This window comes from Nerophis lumbriciformis, linkage group LG09 (genome assembly GCF_033978685.3).
Source record: "Nerophis lumbriciformis linkage group LG09, RoL_Nlum_v2.1, whole genome shotgun sequence".
Taxonomy (NCBI): domain Eukaryota; kingdom Metazoa; phylum Chordata; class Actinopteri; order Syngnathiformes; family Syngnathidae; genus Nerophis; species Nerophis lumbriciformis.
In genome coordinates, this window is record NC_084556.2 from 36,907,740 (window position 1) to 36,934,717 (window position 26,978).

General features: G+C 39.4%; 1 protein-coding gene across 3 annotated transcripts in view; it reads left to right on the forward strand.

The window, feature by feature from the left end:
• The first annotated feature begins 14,634 nt into the window (after window positions 1-14,634).
• The window catches only part of mark4a (MAP/microtubule affinity-regulating kinase 4a), a 77,079-nt gene continuing 64,735 nt past the window's right edge, over window positions 14,635-26,978 (forward strand). For all 3 annotated transcript variants that reach the window (XM_061963240.1, XM_061963237.1, XM_061963238.2), the window contains exon 1: window positions 14,635-15,296. In XM_061963240.1, coding sequence (XP_061819224.1) covers window positions 15,243-15,296 — 54 coding nt within the window. In that variant the 5' untranslated portion in view covers window positions 14,635-15,242. The remainder of the gene's footprint in view (window positions 15,297-26,978) is intronic.

The window sequence follows — 26,978 nt, forward strand, 5'->3', positions numbered from 1 at the left end:
AACTTCTGTCCTGTTTGTACATTGATATTACATCGTTCACAACAACACAAGCAGATGAGATGTGTTGTGGTTGTATGGAATGTTCTTGTTAGCCTTAGCCTTGTAGTTTAGTCGCTGTTTCAAGCGGCCGTCACCACATTGTTTAGCTCACAACAAGGCGGTCGAGTGTTCCGGGGATGAATGAGCAGTTATTTTCCCAAACAAATGTTCCTTCTCCTCACAATGACAGCATTGCACTCGCATTTATGTCCATTTCTGTGATATTCTGCGTTTAACAGCGTATTCCATTTTTTGGCAAAGTCTGCTACGTTGATGCGAAAATCATGTGGCCTTACTTTTATTATTGAGTTAGTGAATAATGATTAGGCATACTATTGCTGTGTTTAACTTTCTTAAAGGTTTGGATATATTTAGTGTTTGGTGCAAAAAAGGAGGCCATAGAAAGAAGAAAAAAGAAGACGAGGCGGATTGCGGGGACAAGAGGAAGACAAGACAGAGAGAGACAAACATTGATATGTTTGAGGACTGGATTAAGGCAACTTTTACTGAAATCATTCAAAAAATAAATTTATTTTGTGGAGACTTTAACATTGACCTCTTGAACCCTAACAAACAAAAGTTAATAGATGACATTATTGACACAATGTATAGCCTGTGTTTGTATCCTAAAATCACACGACAAGCAGAATCTCAGGACACAGCGCTACACTTATTGATAATATTTTTACTAATGATTTTGATAACAATACCACAAGTGGTCTGATAATATCCGACATCAGTGATCATCTGCCAGTTTTCATAATCTATGATGGAAACTACAAGAAGAGGAACATTGATGACACAAAGATATTTTGAAGAATATGTACAGAACAAAGTATGACAGCAAAACATTTGTATGCACGTACAACACTTAAAACTTTTAGCATATCCGTATGTGAAATTAAATTATGGAATGGATTAAGCAAAGAAATCAAACAGCACCAATATGATTCAGTTTAAGAGACTGTTCAAACTACAAGTGTTTACAAAGTACAAAGAAGAACAATTATGATGAACATCTTAAACCTTTTTTTTAAGATAATGATTATTTATGTATTTAATATTTGTTTACTTACTATAGTATATTATTTATTTTTCTATTTATGTATTCACTTATCTGTTCAAACAGACAACAAGGACATGCTGTAATGAAACAACTGGAAATATGTGATGCATTACATTGTATCGTATGCATGAATACTGCATGAACTGCTTTACTCGTGTTGCATTATTTGTGTTTAAATTTATTAAAGGTTTGGATATATTTAGTGTTTGGTGCAACTGAGCAGATCAGGAGGGCATAGAAAGAAAAAAAAGGGAGACAGAGGGGGGAATTGTGGGGACAAGAAGAGGACAAGACAGAGAGAGAGAGAACAACAAAAACAACAGAACTACTTCAGCAGATCTAATACATACAAATATGACACCAATATTCATAAATATATATATATATATATATATATATATATATATATACATATATATATATATATATATATATATACATATATATAGCCGAGGTTGCTGTGGTTAATCCGTTAAACAGTACTCAATACCGGAGTAGAGCGGAATATTCCTTAGATCAGGAAAAAACACACGGAGGCTATTTCATCCCTACAGGTCTGTTTCACAGGTTTCCCTGCTCTTCAAGGGAGTTTATTGAACCGTCAGGGAAACCTGTGAAACAGACCTGTAGGGATGAAATAGCCTCTGTATATACAAAACCCAAAATCAGTGAAGTTGACACGTTGTGTAAATCGTAAATAAAATCAGAATACAATGATTTGCTGATCCTTTTCAACCTATATTCAATTGAATAGACTGCAAAGACAAGATACTTAACGTTCGAACTGGAAAAGGTTGTTATTTTTTGCAAACATTAGCTCATTTAGAATTTGATGCCTGCAACATGTTTCAAAAAAGCTGGCACAAGTGGCAAAAAAGACTGATAAAGTTGAGGAATGCTCATCAAACACTTATTTGGAACATCCCACAGGTGTGCAGGCTAATTGGGAACAGGTGGGTGCCATCATTGGGTATAAAAACAGCTTCCCAAAAAAATGCTCAGTCATTCACAAACAAGGATGGTGCGAGGGTCACCACTTTGTGAACATATGCGTGAGCAAATTGTGGAACAGTTTAAGAACAACATTTCTCAATGAGCTATTGTAAGGAATTTAGGGATTTCACCATCTACGGACCGTAATATCATCAAAAGGTTCAGAGAATCTGGAGAAATCACTGCACGTAAGCGGCAATGCCCGTGACCTTCGATCCCTCTGGTGGTACTGCATCAAAAATCGACATCAGTGGGTAAAGGATATCCCCACATGCTCTCATTAGATCGGTTTGCAGCTAAATCTGAAGCGAATGGGATGAAAATCAGCACTTCCAAGTCAATGGTTCTCGCCCAGAAAAGGTTGGAGTACCATCTCCTGGTAGGGGACAAGATCCTGCCCCAGGTGGAGGAGTTCAAGTACCTTGGGATCTTGTTCACAAGTGAGGGAAGAGTGTATCGTGAGATTGACAGGCGGAACTGTGTGGTGTCTGCAGTGATGCAGACCCTGCGTCAGTCCGTCGTGGTGAAAAAGGAGCTGAGCCGGAAGGCAAAGCTCTCAATTTACCGGTCAATTTACATACCTATCCTTACCGAAATTCATGAGCTTTGGGTTATGATCGAAAGAACAATATCAGGGTACCAACGGCCAAAAGGAATTTCCTCCGATAGGTAGCGGGGCTCAGAGATAGAGCGAGAATCTCTGTCATTTAGGAGGAACTCAGAGTAAAGCCACTGCTCCTCCCTATCGAGAGGAGCCAGAGGAGGTGCTTCAGGCAACTGGTCAGACTGCCCCTTTGACGCCTCCCTGGGGAGGTATTTAGTGCGCGTCCAATCGGTAGGAGACCACGGGTAAGGCACAGGACATGTTGGAGAGACTATGTCTCCCAGCTGGCCTGAGAACGCCTCGGGATCCCTTGGGAAGAGCTTGACGAAGTAGCTGGGGAGGGGGAAGTCTGAGCTTTTCTGCTTAGGCTGCTGCCCCCACGACCCGACTTCGGATAAGCAGAAGAAGATTGATGCATGGATGGATATTGATAATTTGCTATATTGTTTACCAACTCACGGAATGGTCAATACAGTGTCTGCTTTTCTTGTCTTATTTTGCACAATTAAGTTTATTTTGCTCACTCAATTAGTAGATAATGAAGGGTAAACATGTTTGATATTGTCTTGTATTGTTGTACTGTATTGTTAAATTGCTGGCAAATAATTGTCTTGACTTATTTTGGGGCAAAACATTTTTTTGGGATGATCAACATTCCAAAGGTAAAATTCTAAAATCATCAATGATCTTAAAAAATGTCAAGTAATAAGTATCAGTATCGGCAATAGAGGCCATGTTTTGATACCAAAATGTGCAGTATCACCCACCCCAGTGTCACGTTTTGCATTGGAAAGAAATACATTCCTATTTCACTCAATCAAATACTATTTCATTACACATGTTTCGAACGTTTTTTTATTTATTTTTTTTACAATCTGTCTCTCTTTTTTACAATACATCGACCATAAAACTTACAAAATTACAGGGAATTAAATCAGAATATTGTGTCCTTAAAACTTTTTTGGTTCGATATCTTGCACAAGAGCGGCATACTGATAATGATAATTTTGACTTTGCTGACATCTAGTGTTTTTTACAAACATTACATCATTTTGACGTTCTCCAGACACAACACACAGAGGCTATATGGCTTTACATTAGTCATCAAGACTCATCATCATCTTTATATGCTGCAACAACAACACATGTTTTCAAATCGACAGTGAGAAAAGGTGTATTTTAAAATAAAGAATATAAACGTATGTAATCCAAAAATGTATTCCCCAAAAACAATAAAATTATGAATGACATCTCTTTATTTTCAATAGGGTTGGGCAAAACTGCAAATTTTGGCATCGATCCCATACCCAGTTTAAAAACGAGACAAGTATTAAAGTTTAGATTTGCTGCTTAAACATGTTTAAAGGTCATTAGAAGATCATAAACATAACAAAACAAAGGGGAAAATATTTTGGGCTGACAAAAAAGATTTGTATTCATTATTTTTGACTTATTTGTTAACAATTGAACAATACAGGACAATTAGGCACATACAAGCAAAAACTACAACTGACCCAAACCATTTGGAAACCATTTGGGATGCTCTCCCCCCCCCCCCCCCCCCCCCCCCCCGGCTGTCTACTTGTTATGCTTTAGGTTGCCGGCAAAAATTTAGGTTATTAGCCTCCCCGCTGCTAGTTGGCAAAGCAAATGTCGCAGTGAACCCTACATTCCGTCTTGCTCACAAGCATTAGCTTATAGCAAGAGGTCGATATACCTTTGAACATTTATCCATGGAATAATGGAGAAGCTGCTGATGGTGTGCTTGACGGAAAAGCAACTGTAAGGAGATACTGTAAAAGTCTGCTCTCCAAGATAAATGCTGTACATTATTATTACATTAATTCATAAAATTACTGTTTGTATTACATTCTATTACTATTATTACTATTAATATTATTATTATTCTATTACATTCTGTTTTTATACAATTATTCTTATCTAAAAGTGTGTTTTTATATTTAAAAGGCATGTAACATGTTCAAATTGTGCTGTTTTGGGGATGCCAAGCACCGATTAAATTATTTCAATACATTTCAGTGGGAAATGTTGATTTAAGATACAAGGCTTTTGAGTTAAAAGCTCAGTCACAGAACCAATTAAACTTGGAAGTTGAGGTACTACAGTACTTTGAAATGAGACTTAGAAGTGTAAGTAAACAAGACACAACAACTGGACAGCAAAGTTCAGTGTTAAATGTTCAATAAATAAAAAAGTTGATACATTTTAAAAATTTTAACACTTAAGACCCAAAAATTGGTGCCATATCAAGGCAAAGGAGTGGTTCAAAAAGATGTTTCGGAGTCGCCAAGCGACAGCCTCGAAACCTTCAGAATTCAGCAAGCATCTTTAGGAGCTGAGCATAAATCAACATTTTGAAATGATTTGTTTCAGCCATGCTATTTTTACTAGCAAGTGGAGGGGAACGTTTTGCAATAAAATTAAGTTGAGTATCTATGCCTTAATGTTCTCATTCATCCAGGTTGTTGTCATCTCAGGGCATTCAATCAATCGCAACTGGACTGTTTGGTTTGTCATAGAAGACGTTTTACCTCTCATCCGAGTAGGCTTCATCAGTTTATGCTCATAGACTTCAGATTGGCCAGATCTAGTCTAGCGGTTGGTGCCAAAACCCCAAATACACTGTAAAAAAAAAGTCTGTAAAAAAACGGTCATCTACTGGCAGCCAAACGAAAACCATAAAATTAAAGTAAAACTTTGTAAACCAAATAACGATCAAAAACCTTGTAATTACAGAAATTTTCATGAAACGTTTTACGGAAGAATATCGTAATATTACATGAATTTGAAAGTAATTTAAGAAAACAGAAAATGCTTTGTATAATTAATTTGGTATTTTTCTGTAAAAAAAATTTGAAATATACATAGTTTGTCATTACTGGCATATTACTTAAAATAACAGGCGGATTGTTTATTTACAGATAATGTCTTCAATTCCACAGTTTTAAAAACTATTTAAAAAAAAAATAGAAAAATTACAGTAGAAATTTAGAGTAAATTAACCAGGATGGAATAGGATTTTTTTTTTACAGTGTATATATATTCCAAAACCAGAAGTGTTTGCCGGTGCAAGGATGGTTTCGCCCTATGTTAGTGAGAAAAACAACTGTTTTGATGCAAACGAGCAATCCTACTGTCAAAGCCAACGACAGTCATTGAAGTGTGAATTCCCTTGTTAGCTTTTAGGTATTGTTTGGCAGACCGATCACTGTGGATCGACTACTACCAGTCCAAAATAGTTGGAGTCCCCCACGTAAGCATTCCATTTAGTTGTAAAGAAATGGCACAAATGTTTCAAGGACATTTCATAACGTAGAGTGATAAATGAAATTCCAGTAAGCAGTTTTACCACATTGACCAAATCAATGCCACTATGATACAACATCTGTATTATAATCCTTGAACAAAGTAAGAGTGAAACTCATGTGAATAATCACTGAATGGAGAACTGGGGGTGGGATTAAAGAAATTATCTTCTTCCCACTCCCTTTCAGGCAAAACTGGACAATCATGCATTACATACTATACATTACCTTTTGCACTATATTAATTTATATTATTATGTGTTATCAACTTTGTACTTTTTTATGTCATTGCCTGAAATAAAAAAAAAATGAAAAAAAAATGAAAATGTTGTACTACAAAAATACAACCTCTACTAAACAAGCGTACACATTTTTGTTCTCTCAATAACCTCAATCAACTTGTTATTTGAATTTATGTTTTAAGCAGAGGTGGGACCAAGTCATTGTTTTGCAAGTCACAAGTAAGTCTCAAGTCTTTGCCCTCAAGTCCGAGTCAAGTCCCGAGTCAAGACAGGCAAGCCCCGAGTCAAGTCCAAAGTCAAGACTGGAAAGTCTCAAGTCAAGTCCTAAGTCCTGCATTTTGAGCTTCGAGTCCTTTCAAGTCCTTTTAACCACAGACTAATATATTAACACAGATTGTGTATGCTTTTCAAACGCTGTATTTATTTATTAAAACAAGTGCATTTTAAATTGCAGGAAAGAAAATTGTGCTGACATTGCACTTTATAATAGCACTATTAACCAGTCATTTTAAACATTAACTCATTCCTTTACAGAACAAACACATTGAAAAATAAAGTGCAAATGTACTTATTTGTACAAAAGTGTTAACATTGAAAAAACATGACATGTACGTGAACATAACAAAAAAGTTGTACTTTTTATATGTCAGGGCCCTATGCTGCATTGCATTTGCAAAAGACCAAATTAGTCAAGAGTCTGTCAGTCATTTGTGCACGATGGGGGCGTAGTATGATGCCACCATGGCTGAAAACTCGCTCCACTGGAGCACTGGAGGCAGGCACTTCCAAGACTCTCATGGCCACTCGGAACAGTGAAGGAAGAGTCTTCATGTTCAATGCCCAGAACAAAAGGGGGGAGAGAGTTGTTTTGGGTTGGTGCACTACTTGTAAGTGTATCTTGTGTTTTTTATGTTGATTTAATTAAAAAAAAAAAAAATAAATAAATAAATTCTTGTGCGGCCCGATACCAATCGATCCACGGACCAGTACCGGGCCGCGGCCCGGTGGTTGGGGACCACTGAGGTAAACAACCAACAGTATGTCAGAAAGCTAGCTAAAACGGTACACATATTCATAATATAGTATACATTTTAACTGACCTTTATTTTACTATTTTTGTCTTTTTTTAGGTGGCTAAAATACGCGGTGCTGCTGACCGCCGTCTAACGTTACGTGTGATATATTGACTAACGTAACCCTGCTTAAAAAAAAATCACTGAACAAAAAGTATGAATAAGGTAGTGAACTGCAACAGATTCCCGTGTTTGCAATAACGTTATAACGTTAGCAGTGAGTTTACAGCCTCACTGATTTAACTACACAGCAAATAAAAGTCACGTTACTTAGCCAATAAACGTTATCTTACATTCAAAACTTACCGTTCTTTTTGCAACTTCAAATGCCGGACGAAGTTGGAAGTTGTTGCCTCTCCATCAGTAATTTTCGAACCGCATGTGTTGCATACAGCAAACCGTTTTGTGTTGACCACCTCGTAATTTTTATACCCAAACAAAATTATTTTAGGTATCATTTTTTGTTCACTGGCGTGTGGTTTGGACATGTCTTCTTCGTTGGTTGTCCTGCAATTTGATTGGATGAATGCTGTGTGATGAAAACAAAGTAGATCTAATTTGATTGGCTGTTGTACTGAGACCACACCAGCTGACACACGCAACGCTGATAGACAAGTACACAATGCAAAATACGGAGCGCTCCCGAATAACTTTTTCATCTTTGGGTTTTGGGGAAAGTAGCAAGTCATGTCAAGTCATGTCAATTCAAAAGGCTCAAGTCCAAGTGAAGTCACAAGTCATTGATGTTAAAGTCTAAGTCGAGTTGCAAGTCTTTTTACATTTTGTCAAGTCGAGTCTAAAGTCATCAAATTCATGACTCGAGTCTGACTCGAGTCCAAGTCATGTGACTCGAGTCCACACCTCTGGTTTTAAGTGTTCCTTGTAACCTCAAAAAGCTCAGGCTTTCAACAAAAATTGGAAAACAAATACTGTACTGACGTTTTACTCGTGTTATATGCAGTGTTGGGACTAACGCGTTACTTTGTAACGCGTTACTGTAACGCCGTTAGTTTCGGCGGTAACTAGTAATCTAACGCGTTATTTTTTTTTATTCAGTAATTTAGTTACTGTTACTACATGATGCGTTACTGCGTTATTTTACGTTACTTTTGATGTTGTATCGGCTAGAAACAGAAGCGCTGCGGTGTCGTTCTTCTGAATCTTCCTCTGTCACATGCAAGCCGGAGAGAAGAAAAGAGGCGCAGTCTATGTGTGTGTGGGTGTGGGTGTGGGAGGGGATGACGCACACACGCGGTTTGATATATGAAACAAAAAAAAAAGTTGTTGGCACGTTCAGTCCACACACAGCGTGGTCATGGCGAGCGGAGTAACGGAGGAGCTTGAACGCCCCCGCCATTGAATCGGTGTGTTTATAAGTGCAGACTCGGTTGTGCAAAACGAGGGTTTTAAAGACATGCTGAACGTGCTTGAACCACGTTACGACATCCCGTCGCGCACCCACTTCAGCAATAAGATTGTGCCAGATCTTTATGAGCAGGAGAAGAAAAAAGTTGTGGATGAACTATCCCGAGCATCAGCTGTTGTGCTCATGACAGACGGGTGGATGTCCAGCGGAACTATAAGCGCTCACTTCATCACAGCAGACTGGGAGATGAGAAGACACGCCCCCTCTACGAGAGTCACCTTGCGCAGGTACTGACACAAGCAGTGGAGGAATGGAAGATAAAGATATCCCAGTCACACGTGATAATGCCAAAAATCAAATAATTACAGAGAATGAGGCAGGACTGGGACCACAGATAGGTGCTTTGCACATGTAGTGAATTTGGCATCACAGAAGGGAATCTCAGTCAATAGGATGGAGCGCCTCTTTGGGAGGATCAGGAAGGTTTCTTACTTCCACCCAAGCACAACAGCTGCTCATGTGCTTAAGACAAAGCAAGAAATGCTAAAGCTGCCTGCTCATACATGATGTCCCAACGAGGTGGAACTCCACTTATGATATGTTGAAGCAGCAGGCAGCTATATACTCTGCATTGACCCACAACACCCTGAAGACAAATGTCACCCTGTCTGATGATGATGTGAGAGTGGCAGGTGAGGTCCTCCAGGTGCTTAAACCCCTCAAAAGTGTTCCATCTCTACTGAGCACTGAAACTTCACCATCTGTGTCAATGATCCTGCCACTGAAAACAAGTATTCTACAATCCATGGCTCCAAGTGTGGAAGACAGCAGCATCACTCCAGATGTCAGGCTTTATGTTTCAAGGAAGATGATGTGCCTTCTTATGTTGCACTTTAACTTGTTTTTTATTCATGGTCATTGGTCCAAGTTTAAAGAAAGGAGGAATGCCTTTTTATGTTGCACTGTTTTTCATTAATTATGTTAAAAGGAAAATAAAAATGTATGTCAAGTTGATCAACAGATTGTATTATTCTCCAGTGCAATAACAGTACTGAAATGAAGGCAAAAAGGGCGCTACAATGGGAGCTTTAAAAAAAAAAGAAGAAAAAAAGAAGTAACTAAATAGTTACTTTTCACAGTAACGCATTACTTTTTGGTGTAAGTAACTGAGTTAGTAACTGAGTTACTTTTGAAATAAAGTAACTAGTAACTGTAACTAGTTACTGGTTTTCAGTAACCAACCCAACACTGGTTATATGTTAGACACTGGATGGCAGTAAAACACACACTCATAGATCATTATAATTATAGTTCCAAAAAAACACCACAAATTGCTTTCTTATTGTCTGCTGTCTGCTCTGTTGTCCACAAGTTGCAGACAGTCTCAATGTATGTTTTACGCATGAACAGTTTCTCTCTACAATTACCATGTATGCATGTTCCAACACAATTACTCCAACACGTTTAGAGCATTTGTGAACTGTTGCGCGCGATCTGTAGTGGTAATTTTTTGGGCTAAATGAAAGACTATGAGGGATTATCATCACACTTCAACATCTCAAACATGTAAATGCTGCCTCTTTGCTAGGTCAGCATTGCAAATGAAAATATGTTCTCAGTTGTCTTACCCTGGATAAATAAAAGTTAAATATTTAAGTACAAGATGTTTATACACTACATTACCCTGAAGGCTTAGTGTTGTAGGTGGGAATTTATAAAGACAAATTGATACCTTAAATGATTTAGTACTGTATTTTCCGCACTGTAAGGCGCACCTTCAATGAATGGCATATTTTAAAACTTTGTTCATATATAAGGTGCACCGCATTATAAGGCGCACAGAATAGACGCAACAGTAGAGGCTGGGGTTACGTTATGCATCCATTAGATGGAGCTGTGCTAAAGGGAATGTCAACAAAACAGTCAGATAGGTCAGTCAAACTTTATTAATAGATTACAAACCAAGCGTTCTGACAATTCTGTTCACTCCCAAAATGAATAAACAGCTGTTTTATTATTTTCCCCGAGGTAAAGTCAGTGATGTGGTGTTTTGTTTATCTTTTAACAACAGCAAGGTATAACATGTAGTGCAACATTTATATCACATAGTGAAGGGGAACTTTTCCCTGATTCAATAAATACGTAAAAAACAGTGATACTGTTACGGTAAATCAAACATTAGTGCAATCATAATAAAGTAACACTCGAAATAGTGCAGAGCAATAACAATATATCAATAACTCAACGTTGCTCAAACATTAATATCACACAACACAACACACAAAATAAACATCTAAAGCTCACTTTATTAAGTTATTCCTCATCCACGAATCCCTCGAATTCTTCTTCTTCAGTGTCCGAATTAAACAGTTGGGCGAATACGGCATCCAACATGTCCGGCTCCGTCTCGTCGAAGTCGTCATTAATGGAGTCAGTGTCGCTGCTGCTCTATTCCCGTGTTCTACTGCGTGACTGATCGTCTTAAGTTTAAACTCTGCGTCGTAAGCGTGTCTTTTGATAGGAGCCATTTTGGGGTCTTTACATAAACAAACAAATGGAAATGAAACGGCACGCCTCGTGGAGTCATATATCCCAGCATGCACTGCGCACTTCTTCTTCTACGGGGGAAAATGAAGACGGGGGGAAATGAAACGGCACGCCTCGCGCAGTCATATATCCCTGCATGCGCAACGCGCTTCTTCTTCTACGGGGGAAAATGAAGTCGGCGGCTGCTTACCATAGTTGCGAGTGATTGATTGATTGATTGAAACTTTTACCTGTTGGAGGCTCAATATTGGTCCATATATAAGGCGCACCGGATTATAAGGCGCACTGTCAGCTTTTGACAAAATTGGAGGTTTTTAGGTGCGCCTTATAGTGCGGAAAATACGGTATATAGAAATTCTAAGAAAACAGACCTGTTGCACCACAGGTAAATAAACGTCTCGATTTGCAAACCGGGCAGCACGGTGTAACAGGGGTTAGTGCATGTGCCTCACAATACAAAGGTCTTGAGTTCAATCCCGGGCTCGGGATCTTTCTGTGTGGAGTTTGCATGTTCAGCGTGGGTTCCCTCCGGGTACTCCGGTTTCCTCCCACCTCCAAAAAAAACCATGCACCTGGGCATCATAGGCTTGCCAATCATAGGTTGATTGGCAACACTAAACTGGCCCTAGTGTGTGGATGTGAGTGTGAATGTTGTCTGTCTATCTGTGTTGGCCCTGCGATGAGATGGCGACTTGTCCAAGGTGTACTCCGCCTTCCGCCCGAACGCAGCTGAGATAGGCTCCAGCACACCCCGTGACTCTGAAAGGGACAAGCGGTAGAACATGGATGGATGGATGGATTTGCAAACCACTAAACAGCAAATACATCTTCATGTAGAGGAGAACGGAGTGAGTTGTCACACTTGTTATATCTTGCCACAAGAGAGCACTGTCTTTCAAATTGTGGTATGGAAGTTTACAGAATTGGAATCAGAGCTCAGAATCAGAATCAGCTTTATTGACCAAGTATGTTTAACACACAAGGATTTTGACTGGGTAGACTTCTGTGCTCTCTTTAATCAAGTAAGAAATAAAGAAAAACTCAACAACTCCACGGCGCCATCTTGGTATGACAAACAAGAGGGAAACATTAAAGAAACCTCACCCGCGCAGCTCTATGGAGCTTTTTTGTGTTTCCATCCATCCATCCATTTTCTACCGCTTGTCCCTTTTGGGGTCGCGGGGGGTGCTGGAGCCTAGCTCAGCTACATTCGGGCAGCAGGCGGGGTACACTCTGGACAAGTCGCCACCTCATTGTCATGTCAAAATGTAAACATTCTGGTACTCATTGTTTGTCTTCTTGGCTTTTACACAATGACTTTATAACAATGCAACAAGTGTGAGGGGAAAGCTAACTAGTTTAACATGGTTGTTAGCCTTAAGGCTGGCAAGAAATTCCATTTGGGGTCGGTCGCCACATGTACTCATATAAACAGTTGGTTGGCCCAAAGATGTGTTTATTTATTTTGTGTTAAGATCCATTGTGCTATGTATTTGTCAACGTGTTTTGATTGTGTTAAATGGGTTATTTTGCACACCAAAAATATGAATAACTTATTTCCAATTAATCTGTTTAAGTACAAAACGTACATCAAATTAAAATCAAGATTGGTTAAAAAAATATATTATTAAAGAAAAGTGTGAAAAACATTTTTTTAATGGGGGAGCAAATACAATTTGAGGGGTGGCCGTGTTTAGATAGATAGATAGTACTTTATTGATACCTTCAGGAGGGTTCTCTCAGGAAAATTAAAATTCCAGCAGCAGTGTACAGAATTGAGATAGAATTTTAAAAAGTAAACAATGGAGGTATAAATGGAAATAAAATAGAAAATATAACAATAAGAATAAAAATAAAAAGTAACAATAAGAATACAAGTATAACAGTAAAAATAAGAATATAACAAGAGAAGCTAGGCAGTAGTGACCATGTAATGAAAATAAATTTTTTTTTAGAAAAACTGTGATACGATTATATGAAAAATGTGATGTGCATATTGTACCTTTAAAATGCATTGCACTTGTATTGCTGTTTATTGCACTATTTTTTGTTGCAGGTTATTTCAGTATTATTATTGCTTTCATCTCCTCCCCCCCAGGGAGGAGTTGTACAGTCTGATGGCGTGTGGGACAAAGGAGTTTTTTAGTCTATTAGTCCTGCACTTGGGATGAAGCAGTCTAGCACTGAATAGGCTCCTCTGGCTACTGATAACGGTATGCAGAGGGTGACTGGCATCATTCGTGATGCTCAGCATAGTTTTTCCACAGTCCTCTTCTCTGCCAACGTCACCAGTGAGTCCAGTTTTATTCCCGATCGTAGAGCCGGCCCGCCAGATCAGTTTCTCCAGTCTGGAGCTGTCCTTCTTAGCATTGTTCAATATTGCTAAATGTTACTAAATTGGCCCTAGTGTGTTAATGTGAGTGTGAATGTTGTCTGTCTATCTGTGTTGGCCCTGCGATGAGGTGGCGACTTGTCCAGGGTGTACCCCGCCTTCCGCCTGAATGCAGCTGAGATAGGCTCCAGCACCCGCTCGCAACCCCGAAAGAGACAAGCGATAATGGCTTTTTGCCGATATCCGATATTCAGATATTGTCCAACTCTTTAATTACCAATACCTATATCAACCGATACCGATATCAACCGATATATACAGTCGTGGAATTAACACATTATTATGCCTAATTTGGACAACCAGGTATGGTGAGGATAAGGTACTTTTTAAAAATAATAATAAAATAAAATAAGATAAATAAATTAAAAACATTTTCTTGAATAAAAAAAGTAAAACAATATAAAAACAGTTACATAGAAACTAGTAATTAATGAAAATTTGTAAAATTAACTGTTAAAGGTTAGTACTATTAGTGGACCAGCAGCACGCACAATCATGTGTGCTTACGGACTGTATCCCTTGCAGACTGTATTGATATATATTGATATATAATGTAGGAACCAGAATATTAATAACAGAAAGAAACAACCCTTTTGTGTGAATGAGTGTGAATGGGGGAGGGAGGTTTTTTGGGTTGGTGCACTAATTGTAAGTGTATCCTAGCTGTGTTTTTTATGTTGATTTAATACAAATTAAAAAAAACGACACCGATAATTAAAAAAAAACGATACCGATAATTTCCGATATTACAATTTAACGCATTTATTCTAATTCTAATTTTGATGAAATTAAAGGAAAGCCACAAAATCATTCAACAATCTTCATTTAAAAGCTAATGGCAATTACTACAAAACTGTCCAGTAACATTTGAACAATTGTGTTCCCTGTCGAGATGTTCAACTTCAAGGTTACCGTTGACCGAGGGGCGGATGTGGTCGACTTAATAGGCTTTTAAGTCTAAATACCAAACCGGAAGTTCAGCCTGTGGTTGTCCTCGGTGATTTAACGGTGCTGCGCAACACAGCGACAGGAGAATACCGATTTCTGTCCACTTGGGCCTTTTTTTCTTTTCTTTTCTTTCTCTCGGCTGCGTTTCTCGTCAGCATAGGCGTCGATTAAGCGGGGGCCAAAAACAAACCTAAAACAACATTTTTCTTCGTCCGAGTTGACACGGTGTTTGTTCAGTGCGGTGAAATGAGGCAGGGGGCGGACAGTCGCCAAAGAGACGCTGGGCTCCGGCCAAACATTTCTGCATGTTAGCGCCCATGCGTCCGATTTGCGTCGCATTGCATTTCATGCATCATCTTCTCTAGTCGTTATATTTATATATTTTTTCATCTGTGTGCAAAGTGCACGGTGGATGGAAGATGCAGCTGCTTTGAGGACAACCCCCCTCCTTTCCCCCTCCTCCTCCTCCTCCTCCTCCTCCGTACATCCATCGCTGCCATGACAGGCGGAGGTCTGCTCCCCACCGCGGCTCGGCCGGCTGGAGAAGAGGCGGATTGATTCGGGCCGGTGGATCTGTCCTGCGGATGTCAAACGCGTGAAAACGTTGCTCGGCCACCGCGATTGTCACTCAGGGAAGAACGCCAACATGTCCTCTCGATCTGCATTACCGTCTGGTAACGACAGGAGCACCGGAGACCACGTAAGTGCGGCTGCAGCCTGCATGTCATCATATTATATCTGCTGTGCATTTTTTTTTTTGGCGTGCATGAACAAAACCGGCTAACCTTGAGAGTTCGCGCAGGAGATGGCGTGTGTGCATACAATAAAAGAATGGTATATATGCGCAGAAAGAGAGTCTTAAAAGAAGCCGTCACGTCTTATTTAGAAGGCTGGATGCACATGTGTGATGTCATAATCACCCCCATTTTCCCCCCTCCCCCTTTTTTGCTGCTGCTTCCTCTGTGTGCATGCATGCCTTCTGCACTAATCGGATGGGTGTGGGACAAGTGCACAGGCTAAAACAAACGTATGGAGAATATCTGGCCTGTTCGTACTCTGAATCAGGGTGGGGGGGATTACTGCATGAAATGATGAGTGCAGTCCATTGCTGCGCAGCCTGCTTAGCGCCCAACCCCACAGCCAGTGGGTGTCAGACAACGCCATACATTCATGCATATGAATATCTATCTATCTATTCTATCCATGATTTCTTGTCTTATGACCTATAACTCGGCTCACTTATAAAAAGAGCGGCTCCCCGAATGGCTCCCTCAGATTCATTTGTTCATTAATCTCTCCATTTTTCTAATTGTTAGTGCCACTTTTTATTCTAGTCCGTTGCTTGGTGTTGGTGTCACTTTTTATGCAAATGAGAGTTCACAATAATGAATCTTGTTTTACGTTGGCTTCGAGCCATATGAATCAAGCGCCACTTTTTTATGTTAGTCCATGACTTGGTGTTACACGGAAGTGATTTCCACCAGAAACAATGACGCTCGCCTGGATATGATCGACCCATACGGTTGATCATTTGTGACAAAATCTGTTATTTAGTGTCAAACATTACTCACACTCACACAAAATAAAGTAAGCAAATTATATACAAATAAATTATATCGATAGACAAATTTGCTATTCTCTATATTATATATAGCGATACGTTTTACTCTTATTCTATATTATTTTGAGATATGATGATAAATCTGATTTTGAAAACCAATTTTAGGAATAAAACTAAAACTAATCTTTGCCGAGCAAAAAGGGAAACTATTATGCAAAACCAACTTCTATACCTATCGGTACCTGTTTTTTTGTATTTAGGATGTGCACAAGTACCCAAAATGTGAAATCAAACCATGGAGGCATTGCAGAGATATTTACAAAACAATCTTGCCTTCCTTCATACTTCGTCCAAACAAGCCGTTTGGAATTTGTCCCATTTGTGATGTTTTTGCCATGAGTGATGTCATCGGATATCTCCATATATGGTAAAGGTTTACCCAAAAAAGCTTTGCGCGAGTCCGCCCTTGTAGTCCGACGTCAATAAGTCCCTTCTTTTTCTCTATCCTCTTGGCTCGTGCAAGTGGAGAACGTAATGACCACCACAAAACGGCGCACGGCTTCCCTTCCCAGATGGTCTGTAAAACATAATCTATGGAAAATGTTGACCAAAGACCCACCATTACATGTTATGTAAACCAGGGGTTCTCGACCTTTTTCATCTCAGGACCCAACCTTTCCTTTTATTTTGTTGTAAATGTATTTATTCAAGACATAAACCATAGGCTTAAGTCAGGCTGATTAGAAAATAAGTACTAACCAAATATACTGCATAAGAAGAGACTCATGAAAAAAAAATTGGGCATAGATCCATCCATCCATCCATCTTCTTCCGCTTATCCGAGGTCGGGTCGCGGGGGCAGCAGCTTAAGCAGGGAAGCCCAGACTTCCCTCTCCCCAGCCACTTCGTCCAGCTCCTCCCGGGGGATCCCGAGGCGTTCCCAGGCCAGCCGGGAGACATAGTCTTCCCAGCGTGTCCTGGGTCTTCCCCGTGGCCTCCTACCGGTCGGACGTGCCCGAAACACCTTCCTAGGGAGGCGTTCGGGTGGCATCCTGACCAGATGCCCGAACCACCTCATCTGGCTCCTCCCGATGTGGAGGAGCAGCGGCTTTACTTTGAGCTCCCCCCGAATGACAGAGCTTCTCACCCTATCTCTAAGGGAGAGCCCCGCCACTCGGCGGAGGAAACTCATTTCGGCCGCTTGTACCCGTGATCTTGTCCTTTCGGTCATGACCCAAAGCTCATGACCATAGGTGAGGATGGGAACGTAGATCGACCGGTAAATCGAGAGCTTTGCCTTCCGGCTCAGCTCCTTCTTCACCACAACGGATCGATACAACGTCCGCATTACTGAAGATGCCGCACCGATCCGCCTGTCGATCTCACGATCCACTCTTCCCCCACTCGTGAACAAGACTCCGAGGTACTTGAACTCCTCCACTTGGGGCAAGATCTCCTCCCCAACCCGGAGATGGCACTCCCCCCTTTTCCGGGAGAGAACCATGGACTCGGACTTGGAGGTGCTGATTCCCATCCCAGTCGCTTCACACTCGGCTGCGAACCGATCCAGCGAGAGCTGAAGATCTTGGCCAGAGGAAGCCATCAGGACCACATCATCTGCAAATAGCAGAGACCTAATCCTGCAGCCACCAAACCAGATCCCCTCAACGCCCTGACTGCGTCTAGAAATTCTGGGCATAGATGTTGAGCTCAAATAAATAAACACAAATATTAATGAATATGTTTTTAAACTACACTGTCAATAAAATGAAAGTGCATATGAAAATACATCTTTACCACTTTACTCGTAATTCTATTGCTCATCTTAACTTTAGCTCCAGACTTCTTTTTGTTTGATATTGTCATTACTGCCACAAGTGGTTGAAAGGTGTATTACAACTATACACGGACCACAAAGAGGCGATCGCCGCCCAACAAAGGGCCCCGGCACTATAGTTACGAAACACTGATGTAGACCACAAGGAAGTGTTTTAAATGTAGAAAAATATCATAATATAACCCCCATTAAGGGGAACCACACTTTTTTTTTGCAATTTTGCCTATCGTTCACAATCCTTATGGAAAACCAGAACACATTTTAATGAATTTTTATGCATTCTAATTTCTAACACTAGGCTAGTTATTGGTAGCTAGTAATGCAATCAATCAAAGTTTACTTACATAGGCCTTAATCACAAATGTCTCAAAGGGCTGTTATACATAATTTACGTTCTGTAACCTGTGTTGTAACCGAGCTGTAGCGACATTGTTATTGTATCTCTGAGGAACTGTTTTTCTAGCTTAGTAAAACATCGCCTTGCTAGCAGAGACAGTGGCAGTCTCACATTGGTATGACATCAGCAAGAGGAAAGCTGGCTCCTGCGTCAGCACCTGATTTGCTTTCGACTTTGTAATGCACAACACAATGCGATAGGATTCTGTACTGATTGAAAAACATGAACAATCATAATACGGTATCTGTAAAGTATTAGCCCACATTTCTTGTTTTGTTTGTACACAGCTAGTTTGACAGTGTATGTAGTTGTAGTTGTACTAACAAGCATGATGTGCAGCATGTATCAAGATCAATATTATAGTGATTCACTCGATGGACAGTTGTCCGTTTGGTATAGCTGGCCAGGGACATTTTGTTCCAGTTGATTTTGGGTTGGTGGAAAAAGTTTTTACCACTGTAGGGTTTGTTAGAACAAGCAGTTCATCTCTCGTTATGATTCCGTTTCCTTGAACAGTGTCATCCTCGTCAGATGCAATAATCTTTTCCATTGGTAATAACACTGTGTGCCACTCAGTGCAGCAGAAGCACTCCATTTCTGTCAGCATAGCTTCCCAAGCTCCACATTTACAACCCCAAGTCATGCCGGTCTAGAAATATGGCTATGGAACATGCATCATTTGTGTTGAAATGTGTTATTTAGTTTGACCTGTTTCACACGATTTTATATAATTTAGAACTATTATTTAGAAAAATGTTTTTTAGGAAAATTCAAACCACAAGAACTAAAAACTAAAACTAATCTTTGCTTAGCTTAAAGTACCAGTAGAGTGGAAACACAAGTTGCCTCTACATTGAAGCTATCATCATGTATGTCTGATGCATGACACCGAAAGACTTACAAAGGTTGTAAGTAAATACAAAACTCAAAACCAGTGAAGTTGGCACATTGTGTATACCGTGAATAAAAACAGAATACAATGATTTGCAAATCCTTTTCAACCTATATTCAATTGAATAGACTGCAAAGACAAGATACTTAACGTTCAAACTGGTTATTTTTTGTAAATATTATTTGGTTGTTTTCGTAAATATTAGCTCATTTGGAATTTGTATCAAAAAAGCTGGCACAAGTGGCAAACAATACTGATAAAGTTGAGGAATGCTCATCAAACACTTATTTGCAACATCCCACAGGCGAACAGGCAAATTGGGAACAAGTGGGTGCCATGATTGGGTATAAAAGTAGATTCCATGAAATGCTCAGTCATTCACAAACAAGGATGGGGCGAGGGTCACCACTTTGTGAACAAATACGTGAGCAAATTGTCGAACAGTTTAAGAACAACATTTCTCAACGACCTATTGCAAGGAATTTAGGGATTTCACCATCTATTGTCCGTAATATCATCAAAAGGTTCAGAGAATCTGTAGAAATCACTACACGTAAGCGGCAAGGCCGAAAACCAACATTTAATGCCCGTGACTGTCGATCCCTCAGGTGGTACTGCATGAAAAACCGACATCAGTGTGTAAAGGATATCACCACATGGGCTCAGGAACACTTCAGAAAACCACTGCCAGTAACTACAGTTTGTCGCTACATCTGTAAGTGCAAGTTAAAACTACTATGCAAAGCGAAAGCCATTTATCAACAACACCCAAAAACGCTGCCAGCTTTGCTGGGCCCTAGCTCATCTAAGATGGACTGATGCAAAGTGGAAAAGTGTTCTGTGGTCTGACGAGTCCACATTTCAAATTGTTTTTGGAAACTGTGGACGCCGTGTCCTCCAGACCAAAGATGAAAAGAACCATCCGGACTGCCATAGGCGCGAAGTTCAAAACCAGCATCTGTGATGGTATGGGGTGTATTAGTGCCCAAGGCATGGGTAACTTACACATCTGTGAAGGCACCATTAATGCTGAAAGGTACATACAGGTATTGGAGTAGCATATGTTGCCATCCAAGCAACGTCTTGTTCATGCTTATTTCAGCAAGACAATGCCAAGCCACATTCTGCACGTGTTACAACAGCGTGGCTTCGTAGTAAAAGCGTGCAGGTACTAGACTGGCCTGCCTGTAGTCCAGACCTGTCTTCCACTGAAAATGTTGAACGGACTGTTGAACAACTAAAGCTGTACATCAAGCAGAAATGGGAAAGAATTCCACCTGAAAAGCTTCAAAAATTGGTCTCCTCAGTTCCCAAACTTTTACTGAGTGATGTTAAAAGGAAAGGCCATGTAACAGTGGTAAAAATGCCCCTGTGCCAACTTTTTTGCAATGTGTTGCTGCCATTAAATCTTAAGTTAATGATTATTTGCAAAAATAAAATGTGTTTCTCAGTTTGAACATTAAATATCTTGTCTTTGCAGTGTAATTCAATTGAATATAAGTTGAAAAGGATTTTCAAATCATTGTATTCTGTTTTTATTTACAATTTATGCAATGTGCCAACTTCATTGGTTTTGGGTTTTGTAAATATGATCGAAATAGTATCAATCTCACGTAGATTCCCGAGCCATTTTAAGAGATAATGAGCTAGCCAGTCACGTGATCGCATGGCGTAGAGGTAGGGACTGCAGATCCCTTCCCAACCAACAACAATGCAAATCATGCAGAATTTGTGAGAGCCATCAACGATTACTTTGGAAAAATTATGATCCAGAAACGTATATTGTTGATGCTGAATAGAAGGAGGATGATGTACTAGTTTTAGAAGCTCTGCTAAACAGATCCAGCTTTAGTGAAACACTAAGCATCATGCCGCAGTATTGCTAAGTGCTAAACAAGAAATACAAACTACGAACAAAATAAAACGATAGTTTAGTGTACAATGTCTGCTCTTACTTCGATGACGACTGATAGGATGTCCATATTGTCCGTAATTTGGCTGCTACGTCAGCGTTTCTGTTCTGTTTCGCTGTTCATTGTTTGTCAAATAATGAACGGAATTGTGCCATAAACCTGAATCTATAAGGTATCTACCGTATTTGTCGGAGTATAAGTCGCACCGGAGTTTAAGTCGCACCTGCCGAAAATGCATAATAAAGAAGGAAAAAAACATAAGTCGCACTGGAGTATAAGTCGCATTTTTTGGGGAAATGTATTTGATAAAACCCAACACTAAGAATAGACATTTGAAAGGCAATTTAAAATAAATAAAGAATAGTGAACAACAGGCTGAATAAGTGTACGTTATATGAGGCATAAATAACCAACTGAGAACGTGCCTGGTATGTTAACGTAACATATTATGGTAAGAGTCATTCAAATAACTATAACATATAGAACATGCTATACGTTTACCAAACAATCTGTCACTCCTAATCGCTAAATCCCATGAAATCTTATACGTCTAGTCTCTTACGTGAATGAGCTAAATAATATTATATGATATTTTACGGTAATGTGTTAATAATGTCACACATAAGTCGCTCCTGAGTATAAGTCGCACCCCCGGCCAAACTATGAAAAAAACTGCGACTTATAGTCCGAAAAATACGGTATCTTTTTATATCTTCCCGTTTAGATGAAGAATTAATCATGATCCCTGCAGACACTGTCTTCAGTTGTGTGTTTGTCTCAATATCCATACATTGAATGTCACAGGTGAACAACTTCTAGATTTATGACTAAATCCTCATAATATCCAGATAAGAGACATGATTTATAATCTAGAATAACTGACGAGCCGAGACGCGATAATGCGGGAGCAGCAGGATATCGCAGCCTCACAGTAAGGCAGCAGTGTGTCTGCGTCAGCTCCTATAATAACAACATCGCTAATATTTGGTTAATATTCAGGTCACGATATGTACATAGAGTATTGTTGGCGGGTTTTGGATGGTTATTTAGAGGGATTTGTGGGCGAAATAGGGAGCTCCCAATGACGGACTATTTATGTGTTTACTTATTTACGACTTAGAATGCATAAAAAAAGAAAAACATGTGTTCATGTCTTGTATAGGGACTGTGAATGATAGACAGCACTTCTCTCTCTAATTTTTGCATATTTCCCATATGACTGATCTGATACTATGGTCAGAGTGCAGAAGTGTTACTCCAGTGACGTCAATCTATGGAAATTCCCGAAGATGTTCGGAGCAGAATATTCAAAATGGCTGACTGAATCTGTGGCATTTTGTGATGTTTACGGGACAAGCGGTAGAAAATGGATGGATGGATAGACGCTACTTTCCCATAATTTGCAGATTGTAAACACAATTGAATATGGTTTAATGGATACAATGAATGGGCAGCACGGTGTAGGAGGGGTTAGTGCATGTGCCTCACAATATGAAGGTCCTGGGTTCGATCCTGCACTCGGGATCTTTCTGTGTGGAGTTTGCATGTCCTCCCCGTGACTGCGTGGGTTTCCTCCGGGTACTCCGGCTTCCTCCCACTTCCAAAGACATGCACCTGGGGATAGGTTGATAGGCAACACTAAATTGGCCCTAGTGTTGTCTGTCTATCTGTGTTGGCCCTGTGATGACGTAGCGACTTGCCCGATTGTAGCTGAGATAGGCTCCAGCGCCCCCCGCGACCCCGAAGGGAATAAGCGATAGAAAATGGATGGATGGATACAGTGAAACACAATTAAGCATATAAAGTCAACTTGTTTTCTTGCTCTACTGGTACTTTAAAGCTAACGTTAGCCACTGCGTACGGTAAACGGCAGAACGAAGTATCAAAAAAATTAAATAAAAATAAAAACTTATAGGACATGAAGCCGAAACAGTGCAAATTAGCATTTATGATTATGAATCTTTGCTTATGTGTGCTTTGGTTTATATGAATGAAGTGACACTTTTTATGTTAGTTCATTACATGGAAACAATGACACTTTCCTTTTACAGTATATGATTGACCTATAAAGTGCAACTTCCTGTAATGACATTTCCCTGTCAGGCACTGTAAAATTGGTGATAACTGGCCACAGTGGCGAATTGTCCAGGGTGTACCCCGCCTTCCGCCCGAATGCAGCTGAGATAGGCTCCAGCACCCCCCGCGACCCCGAAAGGGACAAGCGGTAGAAAATGGATGGATGGATTGCCACTTTGTGATTTGAATGACATGTTACTCAGGTAGCTCATTCAATGACATATTCAGCCAAAGACAGGTTAATTGCTAGAAATATTGCTATAGAAGATGCATCATTTGTGTGGAAATGTGTTATTTAGTGTCAAACATTACTCACACGTTCAACAAAACTGTTTTTTTAAAAGTACATTTTATAGAAATTTGTTTTGTACATAGCAATACCATTTACACATTATTGTATATTATTTTGATAAATATGATTAAAAAAAACTATTTATTGTTAGAAATATCACTATGGAACATGCATAATTTGTGACGAAATGTGTTATTTAATGTCAAACGTTACTCACCCTTGTCCAATCAATATGTTATAAATTATAAATATAGATCAATGTTTTTGGGTTAAACGTCATTGGTGTCAATCACTTTTTATTTAATAAAGTCAACCAAATAACATATTTATAACATATTGGACACAGTAATATTTTCCACTAAATAACAAATTTGGGCACAAATCATGCATGTTCCATAGTGATATTTCTAACAATAAACTGGCTTTGCGCTTGAATGCAACATCTGATCTGATTGAGCAAGATGTCATTGAAATCCAAAATTGGCTGATAACCACTAATTTTACCGTCACAAGATGTCATCACAGGAATTTACACTGTATGGGTCAATCATACGGAAAGCGTTATTGTTTCTAGTGGAAATCATTTTAGTTTAATACCAATATAATGTCCAAACTTTCTGACTGGAGGGCCACATTGGGCTAAAATGTGTATATATATATATATATATATATATATATATATATATATATATATATATATATATATATATATATATTAGGGCTGGGTGATATATCGATATGCGCGATATATCGCAGGTTTGTCTCTGTGCGATATAGAAAATTACTATATCGTGATATTCGAGTATGCGTTCTCACGCAGTTGCTTTTAGCTGATGGCATTACACTGCATGCTCTCCTCGCTCTTTCTTGTGTCTCCTTCTCACAGACAGCGCAGCTTCTACATATGTCACATACTGTCACGACATACATCACATACGTATACGCCCTCGCGCAGCAAAGAGGTAGCAGCATGGGTAACGTTAGCTGTGATGCTAGTGGTAATACGAGAGAAAGAAGGTGCGAATCTGGTAACAAATGAAGGAATAATTAATTCCCCCCAAAAATAGCAGGGGGTCCATCGTCTGGCGGTGGTTTGGCTTCAAGTGGGAATATATCGAACAGACAACCGTAATTTGTCAAGTGTGGGGCGAAAGCGTTGCTATAAAAAGTAGCATTACTGCTAATATGTAGCCTCATTTGAAAAGTCACCCGCTCGAGAATGAACAGTGCTTTCTCCGCACGTCAACATCTCCGTTCGGTGCCACACCAACAAAATGCCGAGGCAACCATTTCCACATCAACACCGTGTGAAAAAAAAAAAACGACATAAGGAGATAACGTCCGCTGGAACCTACCACATAGCGAAGGACGTACACGATTTGATTTTCTATTATGCAGCTAATTTTTATTTGACAGTTATTGAAATATCTTGTGTGACATCGTGCACAAAAGTGCACTTTATATGTTTTAAACTATTGTAGTGGCGTTCTGTACAAAAAGTGCATTTTAATTTAGTGTTGTTTTGATTTGTCATCTTGAGGACATCATGCACAAAAGTGCACTAATAGCTTGTTTTAAAAAGTCTCTGACAATCTTGCACGTTCTGTTTTGAAATTAAATGAATGTTTGTGCCACTGCTTAATAACTACAGCTTAATAAATACAGTTTTGGTAAATTGACTTAGTTGTGATTTCCCTCTCTGCATGAAAGTTTAAAAGTAGCATATATTAATGCAGTATGAAGAAGAATGTTTTAATTTAGACACATAGAATCATCATACTGGTGTGATTATATGCATCAAGTGTTCATTCAAGGCTAAGGCAAAATATTGCGATACATATCGTGTAACGCGATATGGCCTAAAAATTTTGAGATATTAAAAAAAGGCCATATCGCCCAGCCCTAATATATATATATATATATATATATATATATATATATATATATATATATATATATATATATAAATATGAATATATATATGAATATTAAGAGTATGTGAAAGTTCAACTCCTACTTTGTTTACTTCTGTGACGACCTCTTTCAAGAAATATCAAGCAGTTTTGCATTTTTCCCATCATGCCTTGCAATGGATTTAAATGGGTGTAATTTTAAATTTTTATTCTGATTGAACGTTATTATGAAAAACACCCTGCCCAGCCAGATTGTTATTTTAACTTGTACCGACTCAAATTGAAGACCTTGGCAGGCCGCACTAGGCCCACAGCCGTATTTGGGACACCCCTGACATAAACCAAAGCAAACCTAAGCTCATTTGCACTTTTTTGTCTTATGTACTGTGATTTTTTTTTAAATACTTTAATCCGCCGTTCATCATTCTTAGTGACTAATTTTACTTTTAAGTTAAAGAAACTTTTCCTGACTTTCCCTAAATTTCATACACCAACATAAGATTAAATCATGCGTAAAAGGAATTGCAATGAACAAAACATATAGTATATAAAATCTATCCATCGATATAATTTAATGTGCATTATCGATCATTCATAATGTCCTACTGGCAAACACTTCTTGCAAGAGCCCACCCCTATCTGTTTGTGAGCAAAGCTTTTAGCATACAGGATTGGTTAAGACATTGTGTGTGTGCGCGCGCGTGTGTGTGTTTACAAGGCGCACGATTGATTATAAATTCCGATCCAGTCTTCCCTTAGCATAATCTGCCTTCATCTCTCCCCGATGACGTGTTGATGACAGTTAAGCAGCAGCGTAAATGTTGTTGCCCCACCCGACACAGGTGAGGCTTGGATAAACAAGTGCTCAGGCCTCCCACTCTGTAAAAAGTCTCCACTCTGCTTTGGATTTGCCACTGTGTGATTGTAGGGACAGGATTCCAAAATAGGCTCTATAGAAAAGGAATGACAATACATGAAGTAAGGACTGTCTGAGGGTTTGCATTAAAGGCGGCTGTGTTTGTAGAGGTGAGTGTGCATGCTTGTATTTGTGTGTATGTGTAGATAGCATGCTGGGGGAGTGGAAGTGTGATGCCTCAGGGCCTAAAACTGGCCAGGGACCACTGTGTCGGCATCTGCTCCATTTTTTACTATATAACCTCCTTTTATTTGTTTGTCTCTGTCCACCTCAACCACTTATCTCCCTGACATCCTGGTTCCTTTGCCTCCTGGTTTTAGCTTTTGTTTACCAGAGGATGTGTCTGACTGTAACATACAACAGTAGACTTTACGTGTGTAATTCCCAACCCCCTTCCCTGTTCTTCTTGGTCTTACTGATTGTTTAAAAAAGAAAACTGCACACGTGTATTTCCCTTTTTGTGCTTTCTAAATAATGAAAAACTGCTCAGGATTTCCCCTACATATACTTGATTGTGGCGGCCTGTCACGATAGAATAGCCGCCACACCTTAAATGAGAGTTGTTTTGTTTTTACGGGAAAACAC